Raw genomic sequence first — 15,725 nt, 5'->3', positions numbered from 1 at the left:
GACATGATGCAATATTTCTCAACATTCAACAAACCAGGAGAATATGACCAATTCTAAAGGGAAAAGACAATTAACATATGCACATCCCAAGATGATTCAGATGTTGAATCTACCAGATAGAGATTTTAGAGCAGCTAATTTAACTATGTTACATGAGGTAAAGAAAAAACACATATAGAATTAATGAATATATAAGAAATCTCAGCAGAGAAACAAAAAATATAAAACAGAACAAAATTAGAAATTTAGAGCTAAAAAAATAATATCTTAAATAAAACAGAAACCTTACTGGATGGACTCAGTAGCAGAAAAGAGATGATGCAGTAAAGAATCCGTCAACTTGAAAAGCAAACAACAGAAATCATCTAATCTGAAGAACAATGAGAAATAAGATATATAAAACTGAACAGTGTCTCAGAGATCTTTGAGCCAAAACGTCTAATGTGTGTAAGTAAAGTCCTAGAGATGAAAAAGAGATTAGGACAGGACAGATGTTTGAAGACATATGATAAAAAACTGCCAAATATATTGACAAATACAAAATTTACAGATTCAAGAAATTCAGTATACCTCAAACAGGATAAATCCAAAGAAAACCATACCTGGGCATATCCTAGTCAAAGCTATGAATAACAAAGATGAATAAAATAACTTGAAAGCAGCTTTAGAAAAATGACACATGGGCTTCCCTGGAAGCGCAGTGGTTAGGAATCCACCTGCCAGTGCAGGGGACATGGGTTCGAACCCTGGTCCTGGAAGATCCCACATGCCACGGAGCAGCTAAGCCCATGGACCACAACTGCTGAGCCTGTGCTCTAGAGCCTGCGAGCCACAACTACTGAGCCCGCGGGACACAACTACTGAAGCCCGTGTGCCTAGAGCCCACGCTCCGCAACAAGAGAAGCCACAACGAGAAGCCTGCGCACCGCAACGAAGAGTGGCCCCCGCTCGCCGCAGCTAGAGAAAGCCTGCACGCAGCAACGAAAACCCAACACAGCCAAAAATAAATAAATTTAAAAAGAAAAATTAAAAAAAAAGACACATGGCATACAGGGATAAACAATTCAAATTACCACGGATTTATCATCAGAAACCAAGGGGGCTAGAAGACAGTGGAGCCATATCTTTAAAGAAATGACAACCCAGAATTCTTCCCAGGGGAAAAAAATTCATCAGGAATAACAGAGAGGCCATTTTCAGATGAAAATTAAAAAAAAAAGTAATAGACTCTATCCCTAACAAATATGACCTACAATAAATGGGGAAGAAATTTCTTCAGACTGGAGGACAATAATATCAGAGGAAAATCTGAATCTTTAAGGATGGAGGAAGAGTAAAAGGAAATGGTAAAGAGATGAGTAAATAACATTTTTTTTCCTCTTCAGTTCCTTAATATAGCTATAACTCTTAAAACAAAAATCATTATAATTTCTGGTGAGATTCTCAATTAATATGAATGCAGATATAATACATATGATATTAATAATAAAAAAAAAAGATCAGTGTGGAGCGCTTGTAAAGGCACCTATATGGTTGTCAGGTTTCTACATTTAATGTAAAGTGTCAGATAATTAACTCTGAGAGAACATGAACAGCTATTGAACGTTAAAGTACATCGAGTCAGAGATTAGTGCAGAAAATGAATAATTCATGAGGAAGACATATGGAGAGAGAGAATGGGAGAGAGAATAATGATCCCCCAGTGATATTCATATCATAATCTCCAGACCTTTTGAGCATGTTACTTCACATGGGAAAAAAGAACTTTGCAACTGTGATGTAAAGGATGTTGAGTTGAGAGAATTATCCTGGATTACCCAATGTGGGTCCAATGTAATTGCAGGGAAGTCAAATATAGAGAAGATGTGAGGAAGGAAGCAGAGTCAAAGTGATACGATGCGAGAAAGACTCAATCTGCCAAAGCTGGCTTTGAAGTTGGAAGGAGACTGCAAGCCAAGGAAGGTGGGCAGATTCTAGAAATGGAAAAGACAAGAAAAGGGAATCTCCTGTAGGGCTTCCAGAAAGAAACACAACCCTACGGACACTTGATTTTATCCCAGTGAGAATCATTTCCAACCTCTGACCTCAAGAGCTTAAAATAATATATTGTGTTGTTTACAGCAATAAAATTCTTGGTCATTAGTTATAGTGACAATAGGAAACTAAGAGAAGATAACTATAAATGTGTACTGTGTCACTGAGCCTCAAAATATATGATGCAAAAATCAACAGGATTACAGAGAGAGAAAAAAGTTCACAATCATGGTGGAGGATTTTAACAACCATCACTCTAATAGAACAAAACAAATTCAGTAAAGACACAGAAGATTAAAGAACACTAACACCCACCTTGATCTAATGTATATGTATAGAGCACAATATCTGCAGAATATATATGTTTTTCAAGTACACATTATGTATTCACTAGGTAGATCATAACGTTGGGACATAAAATAAACCTCAATAAATATGAAAACATCAAAATCATATAGAATGTATTTTCTAAGCACAACTGTATTAAATTAGAAATAAGTAACAGCAAAATATCTATGAAAACAATAAATATCTGGAAGCTAAACATATCTTCATAAATAACTATTGACCAGTGATGAAATCACAAAGAAATGTAGAAAATATTTTCAACTGAAAGCCAAGAGAAAGACAACATATCACTATTTGTGGCATGCAGTTAAAATGCTACTTAGAGAGAAATTCCAGAAAAAGCTGAATAAACCAATATGCAAGACTTTAACAGCAAAGGAGGAGTGCATCTGTGATCAAAAAAACAACTTATAGTTTGTTAGCAATCAGCCCTTGAAAAATAGAGTATCCTAAGTACTGTATTTTAAATACTATACAATAACTTATGAGGATGTAAAATAATTCAACAAAACAACTTGAAATGAGAAATGAAATTCTCACTACATATGTGAAACACAGGACCATTAATATTAGGAATAAACAGATAAAAATCTAAGGTGATGTTGATCAATTACTTATAACTAATATAATTCAGTTTACATTGTGTTTTGGGTTAAACGCTGTGTAATAAAAGGCCACAATTTTCAGGATAAGCAACATTAAGACCATTAAACATATAGCACTGTGAAATCTCCCATAACCGCCACTAGATGTCTCTAATAACTGACTTTGGCTGCATTCCTTCTAAAGTTATGCATTACATACTACAAAATGAACTACTGTATTTTGATTTTCCCACAAAAATACATGTTTTTCAAAGCAGAAAAGTTGTTTTAATAAACATACAAAATGAAAATAACTTACATTCAATATCAAGGTACATGCTTTTCTGGTGCCCTCCGATTCTACTTGCAGCTTCACAGTCATATCTCCCTGAATCTGACAACTTCACATCTTTAATATGCAGTGATGAGCTTCTGTGCTGCCCTCTGACTTCGATACGTCCATCTGGGCTCTGTTTACATTGATTCAGGAAAAATAAAGATTTTATGCGTATTTTGTGTAAAATGATGATGAAACATATTGCATTTATCATAGACACAATAAATGAAAATAAACTCTTACCTGTATTCATTTTTTATTTCAAAAAAGCAGTGTTTATTTATACTTTACTATTTTTAGCTAATCCATTTTACCAGCCCACTTGCTTACAGGAACACTGACTTGTAAGTAGTAAAAACTTAAACATAAGTTATATCAACCTCTTTTATTTATTATGCTTTTTGCTTTTTATAAAGCTAGTATGTTCTTCTCGGAAGGATTTTGTTGTCTTTCAATTGTGTTCTTTACAAACATAGCAAAATGACAATAATGCCTATTCAATTCTGGCTAAAACCTACCAGTGAAAATGATATTCCTGCTGTATTTTAGTTTTCTATTTCACTAAATAAGGAGAATGTATCAAGATGTATGACAATTAAAGACTTTAAGAGGAATTTATAGTTTTCATTTTTGAATGAATGCAACAGCATTGCTCATAAGCATAATTGGTACCATATGCATCATAGATACACTATTAAAAACACAGCATTCTTAGGAAGTCATTGGAAACAATATGGAAATTATTAATCACTTAACTCCACAAATATGACTCAAATCAAGGAATTGCTTATAATCCAATAACATATAGATTATATTTCAAATAAGAATTATTGTGTGCAACATAATTATAGAATTTTCTTAAATCAAATACCTTTATAGCACACATATTTAAAACAAGAATAGTTTATTCATTGAATTTTACTCTGTACTATCAAGAAATATAGTGAACTTTTAGCACTTTATAACTCATTGGAAACATCTGCTCTACCATTATTGAATTGATTCTTTTTAATAGTTGAGGTTTTAGTGTTCAACAAAATATTGTATATCATACATTCAATTGAAATATGTATGTTATTATAAACAGTATAATGGTTGTTTAATTTTCTATATGACAGATTTGAACAAATTTCAATGCATGTGTGTACTTTGCATTATTAAAATTATGTTTAACTATTTTCCTTTATTAATATTAAAAGACTATCTTAAAGCTCTTTTTCAAACATGTTGATTGGGGCACAATATGGTTACTTTTTTTTGCTTTTTAATTTTATATAGGAATGCAATCATTATACAATCCTATCACTCACTCATAATTCACTATCTGGAAAATGGTCTTCAAAAACAAAGAAATAAACAAAAGCATATTAGGGATGTATTATGCAACTTAGATCAAGATTTCTATGTCAAAAATATGTTCCCCACCTCCCAAGTATTGCTAAAGAAATAGTAAAGTGAAGTTTTCAAGCAGAAGGACATTCTCTTCTGCCAATTTTGAAGAAGTTCAGTTGCCAAACCCATTTACTTAATTGAAAGAAAGCAAAATGTAAGAATCCACAGAAGTTAAAAATCAGAATGAATAAACCCAAAAGCAAAATGGACAATTGTTATACAAGGTAACTAACTGCTGTTCCATAACTAAATAGGTATTCTTTGGTCCTTATCTCACTGCAACTCTGTTCATCATTAAATCCTATTGAACTATATCCTTCCTTTCTTGTGTGCCGACTTCCCTTGGCTTTCAAGACACTCACATGATCCTGATTTTTCTCCCAGTTTTGGTTGTAGTTTCCTTGGGTTTGGTTTTGGTTACAGCCTCCTTTCTTCCTCGGGACCTCTGTATTCTGTTCTGGACTCTAGTGTCTTTTCAGTCAATACAATCCACTTAGGCACTCTTATCCCTGCCCACATCTACACTGATGATCTCTAGTCACTCTTTCTCCACCCAGGATCCTTCTTTCCCTGGAGCTACATAACTAGATATATCATATGCAGGGCAAGTCCATTTGATGTATATCTCAAACTAGCATGTGCAGATGAATACATTACGCCTTACCCAGCATCACCTGCCCTCTCCCAGTTGTCTTTCTATGAATGATACTAATTCTTTCCCATGCCCCATGCTATACCATGTCCTCAGTCTTGGATCAGTTGCTGAACATTTATTCATCTATTTATATTCTGAATAATGATAAATCTCAGTTTATCATCTTTCTCGACATTATGATTTCCAATTTTCAGCAACTGTGTTTCCATAGACCTATCTGCTCTCTGCCTCTCCATTTACAGTTTTAGTTGTGCTGTTAAGTTGGAAGGATATTGACAGGCGTCTCTGGATTTCAGAGAGAACAATCACATTCAGGCTGAATGTGACCAAAAAAGACTCCCTGACTCTGCAAAAGCCTTCAACATTATGTTATTTCCTATGTTTCTCTTAGCAAAAAATCATTCCAGCTGCAGAAATTATTTCTTGTGTAACTAAGAATAAGTCTTTTTTTTTAAAGCAAACTTTTATTTCTCATAACAACTTTATGAAGGTTTCACATCCCTGGACCTCATACTCTATAATTACAAATAACATTGTATTGCCTCCCAAGTAAAACCCCAATCCATTAGCCTGATGTTTACGGATTTCCATATGGTATTACCTTTCTGTTTAAGCACAGTTTACAATTTGGATATTGTTAATTTGGATTCCATTTAATGTGAATTATTTGTATTGTCATGAATGTCCTGTGCTTTCTAAGCAGCCTTCACACATCTTTCTCAAATCTTTCCTCCTTTCTCTCTTCCATATTTACGTGGCAGTATTCTACCATCATTCTTTCAATTTCTTGGCCAGATATCAATTTATACTCAAAATAATCCCTGGTTGACTACTATACATACAGATATAATGTCCCTGTGCTTTTCTTGGGACACATTGCTTTTTCTAGTCTTACTGGAACTTCAGATTTTATCCTGCAGTTTGATATTATAGTTGTACAAATGCGAGAATATTTTTATGGTACTTTGTGTGAAAGTCACCCGGACTAGTACCTAGGACAGAATCATTACATTCTAAAATTTTTATAAAGCAAATTAAGATATAGTGAAATGTACATATAATTGAATAAAGGAAATGTAATCCTTCAGCTATACTTTACTATGGATTAAAAACGTGACATTTAATACCTTAATTAGAATGTGGCAAGATACATTAATAATGATGCGAAGCAAATTGTTCCTTCTTTCATTAGGGAAAATATTGTTCTTTTGCACATTAAAAAGTAAATTTACCCACCTTAAAAATCAACAGGTACTTTTGTTATTATGATACGGTTTTTGACTTGTGGAAAACTATCCATGTGTGTAAAATTAACATGCTATCAGTAAAAATGGTTTTATTTAAAAGTTTTTAATAATATATCTAAAATTAATAGAAATTCCGGAAGAATAGAATTTCTTCTGGAATGTGTGTGATTCATTGAGAAATTGTAAGTCATTTTCACAGTTGGCACTGGCTTTGTAATAATGCACAATATGCATTGACTAGAAAACCAAAGTCATTTCTCCTCATTTCTGACATTCCAAAGGACATCTTTCTCTTTGTGCTACAAAAAGGCATTACACATATCTGAAAGAAAATTCATTATATCTTGGCTTTGATTCACTACCTACTGAAGATTCATTTAAGACATCTGATATTTGATTGAGACAGGTTAATGGGCATATTAGTTCTCCGTCTAGTATTTTCAGATTCTATCACTGCACTAACATGATTAGAAAGTGTCTGACTGTACATTATTATTCCAGTCCTTTACAGAAGGACTCTCTGAAATTTAACTTGATATTATATCTTTTGCCTTTCTGGAAGGTCAGCTTAAGAACTGCTTGAATAGTATTTCAATATTTTGATAAAATAATTATTTATAGAGTTTATCGTCCTTTCAATAATCCCTTAATCAAATATCTATGTGATAACTACCATCTTCAGTTTAGTTCAAAAATAAATATTTTGTTGTCAATTTTAACTGTTGGGCATTTGAATTTATATAATGTGTCCTGTTTATTTTTTGTGGCTTTACCTGACTAGACATTTACTGTCAAATTCGGGATCCAATTGTAGTGCACAACACATCTGAGTTGGACAGTATTCCTTTCTTTCTTCTTCCTCACACTCTTGTCTTTGAACCTTTTTAGAGTCATTAACCCTTTGGCCTTTTGAGAAAATTGTGGATCATGTCACTTAGTTACTCAACATTTTTTTCTGTATATGTGCACTTGTTTCACAATAAGCATCCAGGCGCTGGGGATATAAGCTGAGCAAAATACAATAATTTCCGCTCTTCATGGAATTTAAGATTAACCAAGAAGACAGATATTACTTCTAAGATATAATACAAATAAACTCAAAAATACAATGTAGGATGGAACAGGATGGAAAGCCCAGAGATAAACCCACACACATATGGACACCTTATCTTTGATAAAGGTGGCAGGAATGTACAGTGGAGAAAGGACAGCCTCTTCAATAAGTGGTGCTGGGAAAATTGGACAGATACATGTAAAAGTATGAGATTAGATCACTCCCTAACACCATACACAAAAATAAGCTCAAAATGGATTAAAGACCTAAATGTAAGGCCAGAAACCATCAAACTCTTAGAGAAAACATAGGCAGAACACTCTATGACATAAATCACAGCAAGATCCTTTCTGACCCACCTCCTAGAGTAATGGAAATAAAACCAAAAATAAACAAATGGGACCTAATGAAACTTCAAAGCTTTTACACAGCAAAGGAAACCATAAACAAGACCAAAAGACAACCCTCACAATGGGATAAAATATTTGCAAATGAAGCAACTCACAAAGGATTAATCTCCAAAATTTACAAGCAGCTCATGCAGTTCAATAACAAAAAAACAAACAACCCAATCCAAAAACGGGCAGAAGACCTAAATAGACATTTCTCCAAAGAAGATATACAGACTGCCAACAAACACATGAAAGAATGCTCAACATCATTAATCATTAGAGAAATGCAAATCAAAACTACAATGAGATATCATCTCACACCAGTCAGAATGGTCATCATCAAAAAATCTAGAAACAATAAATGCTGGAGAGGGTGTGGAGAAAAGGGAACAATCTTGCACTGCTGGTGGGAATGTGAATTGGTTCAGCCACTATGGAGAACAGTATGGAGGTTCCTTAAAAAACTACAAATAGACCTACATATGACCCAGCAATCCCACTACTGGGCATGTACCCTGAGAAAACCAAAATTCAAAAAGAGTCATGTTCCAAAATGTTCATTGCAGCTCTATTTACAATAGCCCGGAGATGGAAACAACCTAAGTGTCCATCATCGGATGAATGGATAAAGAAGATGTGGCACATGTATACAATGGAATATTACTCAGCCATAAAAAGAAATGAAATTGAGCTATTTGTAATGAGGTGGATAGACCTAGAGTCTGTCATACAGAGTGAAGTAAGTCAGAAAGAAAAAGACAAATACTGTATGCTAACACATATATATGGAATTTAAGAAAAAACAATGTCATGAAGAACCTAGGGGTAAGACAGGAGTAAAGACACAGACCTACTGGAAAACGGACTTGAGGATATGGGGAGGGGGAAGGGTGAGCTGTGACAGGGCGAGAGAGAGTCATGAACATATATACACTAACAAACGTAAGGTAGATAGCTAGTGGGAAGCAGCCGCATGGCACAGGGAGATCAGCTGGGTGCTTTGTGACCGCCTGGAGGGGTGGGATAGGGAGGGTGGGAGGGAGGGAGATGCAAGAGGGAAGAGATATGGGAACATATATATATGTATAACTGATTCACTTTGTTATAAAGCAGAAACTAACACACCATTGTAAAGCAATTATACCCCAATAAAAATGTTAAAAAAAATGTTAAAAAAAATAAAAATGTTAAAAAAAATACAATGTAGGAACACCACAGTTTCATTTTGGGGGTGTTAATGGAGGGGTGGGTTAGAGTCAGAGGTATGTTCCTTGTTAAACCGAAGTGTGGATTGGGATCTGGAAATGGTGAAAGCGGGGTAGTGTTGTACAGAGAATTCTGGGCATATGCCACCAGAAGGCTTATGAGAGAACTGAGAGAACCCAGTAGGTGCAGAGAAGAGACTGTGAGAACGTGGGCTCTCCTGACATTGGGCAGGCTGATAGAGAACACATGCAGGACCCAAGACACATGCAGACACACAACAAATTTTACCCTTTGACTAAATGTTATTTTTTTCTCATTGTATGATATGCAGTTTTGGGGGAGCGATTCTTTTTATTATATATTATGTTTGAATTATTTTCAATGGCATTAAATCTCTATTGAATGCAAATTAAACAGCTTCAAATACATAGCAGTAGCAGCAAGGCATAACTGCTAAATGTATAAAAAAAGAAAACAGACTCTTTCCAAACATTATTGGCATTAATTTACCCAAACTGACTTCTCAAAATCATGATAAAGTTTCATTACATTCACTAATTTCTGCAAAGAAATTTAAGCAGAAAGATTGTCTTGCTCTTTTAAGATTTCTATATTTACTCTTAGTTTTAAAGTCTTTTTCCTCTGGGCTTGATCCCACCTTCCTAAGTGTACTCCTATTTTGATGTCATGAAATAAACTTTTGTACAATCACCATTCCTCCTAGCAATGTAAATTGATGAAACAAAGAGTAATATGTCCAATAAAATTTCTTAACTTTTGTAGTTTCTTCACTGGCTCTAGGGCCCTTTTCTTCTCTTTGCACATACAGTCAGTAATTTATTCAACAAATAGGAATTGAATATAGGAATGAATAACTGCTAACACATACAATAGGTGATAGTTAGATACATACTAAATATTTTACATTTATTAGTTCATAATACTGCTATGATCCTCTTAATAGTGCTATGAGATTGGGACTAATATCATCCCCATTTTAAAGATGAGCAAAATGAGGCACAGAAACATTAGATAACTTGCCCAGGTCCCACACAGCTTATAAGTGATAACAGTGGGATGCCCAGGCTGTCTGGCCCTGGAGTTCATATTCTGAATTCCTTTTGCCATATGGCTCACTACCTGGGCCATAACTATGTGGCTGAGTTACATACTGTACCATAGCTATGTGACCAGCACTATGCTGGGTTCTGAGGACAGAAAGATGGATAAGAAAGGCAAAGCCTTTAGTCTCAAAGGTTAAAAGGCTTAGAGGAAAATCATAAATTTCATCTGACATAGATGAAATTAAGGAAGAACACCTAGTACAGTCTACAGAGGTGAGGAACAATTACTTGCAGATATTTCTGCCTGAACAGGGTCCTGAAGGATAAGTAAGGCAGCAGATTGGCTGCATAATTTGCAGGGCCCACTGAAAACTGAAATGTGAGGTCTTTTGTTCAAAAGTTACTATGAATTTTAAGACAACCACAGCAGCACTTTAAACCCAATGCAGGGCCCTGCTGAGTGTTGGGCTCTGTGCAACTGTACACGTCACATATCCATGAAGTCAGCCCTGGCCAAGCAAATAGGAGGAAAGTTAGGAAGGAAATGGAAACTACATAGGCCTGGACTAGAGGGGAAAATGACATGTTCAAAGAGTTGAAAGAAGCTCCCTAGAGCTGGCATATCCAATATAAGGTGGAGAGAGGTAAGATGTGAAGTGGCTGGAGAGACAGACAAGAATGCCCAAAAGAGCCTCAAAAGTCAAAGGAACATTGACAAAAACATGAAAGGATGCTCAACATCCTTAGTCATCATGAAAATGCATACCAAAACTCCATACTACTTCATGCCCCCAGGGATGGCTATAAACAAAAAGACAGGTAATAACAAGCATTGGATAGGATCTGGAGAAAATGGAACTTTAGTGCACATGTGATAGGAATGTAGAACGGTGCAGGTGCTTTTGATAAAATGTCTGACAGGTACTCAAAATGTTAAACACAGAGTTACCGTATGATTCAGCCATTACACTCCCAAGAGAATTAAAGATCTATGTCCACACAAAAGCATGTACTACATAAATGTCCATAAGAGCATTATTAATAAATCCAAAAAGTGAAAGCAACACAAATATCCATCTACTAATGCATGGATAAATAAAATGTACTATTTCTATATAATGAAATATTATTTGTCAATAAAAAATATGAGGTACTTACACAAGCCACAACATAGATGAACCTTGAAATCACTATGCTAAGTGAATAGAAGTTAGTAACGAAGTCCGCATTTTGAATGCTTCCATTTATACAGAATTTCCAGAGCAGACAAATCTATAGATACAAAAGTGATTGCCTAAGGCTGGCAGGTGGTGGTAAGGTGACAGGGGAGTGACAGTCAAGTGGAGCGGGACTTGTTTTTTGAGGTGATGAAAATGTCCCCAAATTTATTGCATTGATGATTGCACAACTCTGTGAATATACTAAAAGGCAATTTATTTAATTTTACCCTTTGATGGGTAAATTGCATGCTACGTGAATTATATGTTAGGAAATATTAAAAATTAAAGCCAAAAGAAAGAATGAGTGTTCTATAAAGAACTGGAAAGGATAGGCAAGGTTTCGGGCAAAGGAGTAGGGAGAATGCATTTGTTATTTGAGAGCATCATTCATGCCTCAGGGTAGAGAATAACTTTGAAAGGGGAAGAGAAAACACCAAGAAACATACTGCAATGATAGTGTTCTGGGAAAAGGTAGAGGTAGATGAGAAGGAGAGAAGTGAGTGCATTCTAGAAACATACTGAGGAAGAATCCACAGCATTCAGTGAATGTTTAGATGGGAGCTGGTGATGAAAGAAAGGAGGAAAAGGATATTTTCAAGTTTCTGTCACAGATCCCTGGATGGGAAATCTGATTTATTATTAGTAGATTGCTGTAGGTATATAAAATTATACATATATATGCATATATTCACATTTGACCATAACAAATCATATTTTAATAACCAGCATACATTATATTCCATATCATATACCCAGTACTTTACTATTGGAAACTGAAATGCTATGATAATCAGACCAAAAGCAGAATAAACTTTTCAGATATTTTAACTAAAAAAAATTAGAAAAGGTGAATTCCAACTGATAATTGTCAAAATGCTGGTTTTCAGAATATGACCTGAATATTTTGTATTGGTGCCTGTGCGTGCTGCCTTCTTTACCTTAATAGTAGGTAAGACGAGAGACTACAGAACCAAATGGGAAACTTTACATCCTGTTTGCGCCATCTATAAGCTTTGTAACTTGGAGTCAACTATTTAATTTAGCTGTACCTCAGTTTCTCTCTCTGTATAATGGGTTTAAAAGTACAGCCTTTATAGTATTATGAGGGAGATTAATGATTTGAATATTTGAAAAGAGCTCAGCACCTGGCAAATAAATTGGCACAAAACATCTGATATCCAGATCTAAAAGATAAATATGTGAGTTTACACAATATCCATTTCATTGTGAGGTCCAAAGGCATTCTGTCTCAAAGGGAAATGACACCTCTCCTATCTTCTTACTTAACAGTGCATTACTGTTGCTAGACTTTTCTCATGATTCCTTGAACCACATGCCAGTTATTTATTTATAATGTTATAAAATATTTATAATATTTTATCAATGAAAATATGTAAGATAGTAAAAAAAACAAAATTAAAATTAGGATGAAAAGCTACTATAGGACAGCAAAATTACTAAATAAATGATAAAACATTTCACATATAAATGATTAAATTGCCAAATAATGAGATTTATATTTTATTTCATCCATAATACTAATAACAAATCCCTAGATATTGAATTTATCTGTAATTGCCACTATGTTTGTGGATGGTTTGACTGTATCCTTGACCCTGCCCTTCATCAGAAGTACCTTCCCTGCTCAAATGCCATGACTTTGGTGTCAAAAGCCTTGTCTTGTAGGCTTTATACAGACATAGGCTCTGTGTCACTATTCAATGGTTTTAAATTTGTGGATTCTAATGACTATGTATCATTTCCAAAATGTATATATTAGTTAAAGCTGTATTAAGTATCCTGATCCCATGTCTATATCACTATTACTTATGGTCATTCATTGTGATTGGAGTTCTAAGCAAATAAATTAGGAGAGGAATGTGCTTGTAGTATGGCTGATCATTTTAATTTTGGCAACACTGTTGTTGACTCTGAATGACAAGATACTTATTTTTTTGTTGTTTCTTGAGTGTATGTGCAATTTTAATCAAATATGAAGATAACAGAACAAAATATGAAGATAATAGAACAAAATATTTGAGTGTTGTTCAGAAAACTCAGGACATAGGAATTCAAGCCATAAGTATGGGGCTAGTGTAGAAAGCCAGTAGGCTTTCAATCCATTTAAAATGTCATTGCTTCCCCCAAGGTTAAGAAACCATGAAAAAGAGGTTGATCACTATTGTTTCTGAATTTCCAATTTTTCTGTATATCCTTCATAATGGAAAATAAGCAAAGAAAGAAAGCTCCTTATTAAAAAATCAATAAGGGATAAAGAAGCCAAGAAGAAACTTAAATCTAAAAGTCACCTCCTATCTTGAGTTAAAATTTAGTTTCATGGCACACAAAAATGAGAAGATAGAAAGGAAGTCTGAAAGAATGAGGCACATTATACACTGAAATTCTTCCTATTCAACATTTATTATAAGATGGTCAGGTGTATTGTGGTGATTTATGCACATAATTGAACTTACCTTGTGAATACTGATATCACATTATTACACCATACTGCTCTGGAAGTAACATAATGACTAAAATATAGACTCCATTGGTTCAAAGCTTTGAAGAAGCCATAGGTTTGGTTCAATGTTTTTTTAATTCAGATTTTAAAATGTTTTTCTTTATAACAAACATAACCAATTGGAAAACAGATGAAGTGCAATACTAAAAATATTAGAATTGGAAAGGCATAACATTGATAATGACTGAAGCTGTGATAGAACGTGGGGTTTCATTATACAATTCTCCAGTCTTTGTTTTAAATATACATCACACATTTTATCATGGGAATTTTTAAACAGCATAACCAAGATGGGATATGTTCCTTCATCCAATTTTCTCAATTGTTAGAACATACAGAGCAGAGCAGAACCCAAATTAAAGTCTAGAGCATGCTGCTACAGCCTACTTACAAACCCATAGATTTTTGTATTGAAAGTCCTGAGGTTTTGCTTTCATTATTTTACAGAGTTATCACAGTGCAAGTTGCCTAATACAGAGTACATAACTTTTGTTACTTTTCCCTAGGTCTGGTTAGAATTACTTAAGTTTGTGTAGCCTCAGTGCTAGATACATGATAAATGTTATAATAATCAGTGATGTAGTTAGTAACAAGTGTCTCAGCGGTATGGCAATCTTGTCCAAATTAGAGACAAATGAAAGATTTTTGCAAAGCAAAAAGCACAATATGCAACAGCAATTAGTACAATAATGTTAAATGAAATGTTTAAAAAATGCCTGACACATAGTATATATTCAATGTTAACAATAGTTATTATCCTTTTCCTACAGTATATCTTTATACAAATTCCTACAACATGTTCTGTAAGGGAAAAACTACAGTGTGAAGAAATACAAAATATTTTGGGAACATTCTTTCTTTGCTCTATCTAGTGAGACAAATAAGGGCCCTGTTCTGAGCCTTCTTTGGCCAACACTCACTCAAAGCATGAAAAAGACACAGGACTGCTCTAAGTATATGTATGTTTTCTTCCTGTCTATGTTTCATTTGGATAAATTGTATTTTTCTGTCTTTGATTTTACTAGAGTTTTCTTCTGCAGTATCTAATCTTCTGTTAATCCAATCCAATGTCTTTTTTACTTGACATTTTTTTGATCTCTAGAATTTTGATTTAGTCTTTTACTTTGTCATGTTTCTCTGTATTATGTTCCTGCTTTCCTTTTACCTTGTAGTACATATGCAGTATATATATATAAAAAAAAAGATGTTCCTATCTACTGTTATTTGTGTCAATGGATCTGTTTCTATTGATTGATTTGTTTTTTTCCCTATTATGGGTTATATTTTCATGTACCTTGTATACCTCATAATTCTTTATTGGATGCCAAACATTGTGAATTATATACTTTGAGTTACATGAAAACGGTTTTATTCTTTTGAGGCTTTTAGACTTTGTTAGGCGAGCTGGGAGCAATCTTTAGTTTAGGACTAATTCGACTACACTACTGAAGCAACATACTTCAGTATTCCAGTAGTTCTTTCTGTGGCCTTGCATAGTTTCCTCACACACACATACACTTATCAATACTCAGCTAAAGACTCTTGGGGAAAGTGCTGAAGATCTCTGGAGCTCTATCTGTGTGAATTTCTTCTCTACAGGGCTCTCCCTCTCTGGTACCCCATCCTGTGATTTCTAGCACCCTAAGTCATTCAAACTCAGAACACCGGCTC

General features: G+C 34.4%; 1 protein-coding gene across 2 annotated transcripts in view; it reads right to left on the bottom strand.

The window, feature by feature from the left end:
* The window catches only part of NCAM2 (neural cell adhesion molecule 2), a 487,657-nt gene that overhangs the window by 124,101 nt on the left and 347,831 nt on the right, over positions 1 to 15,725 (bottom strand). For both annotated transcript variants that reach the window (XM_079922649.1, XM_079922648.1), the window contains exon 9: positions 3,286 to 3,436. In XM_079922649.1, the coding sequence (XP_079778775.1) occupies positions 3,286 to 3,436 (151 nt within the window). The remainder of the gene's footprint in view (positions 1 to 3,285; positions 3,437 to 15,725) is intronic.

This window comes from Stenella coeruleoalba (assembly GCF_951394435.1).
Source record: "Stenella coeruleoalba genome assembly, chromosome: 5".
Taxonomy (NCBI): domain Eukaryota; kingdom Metazoa; phylum Chordata; class Mammalia; order Artiodactyla; family Delphinidae; genus Stenella; species Stenella coeruleoalba.
The sequence above is the reverse complement of the archived record's forward strand: the minus strand, read 5'-3'. Positions and strand labels throughout refer to the sequence as shown.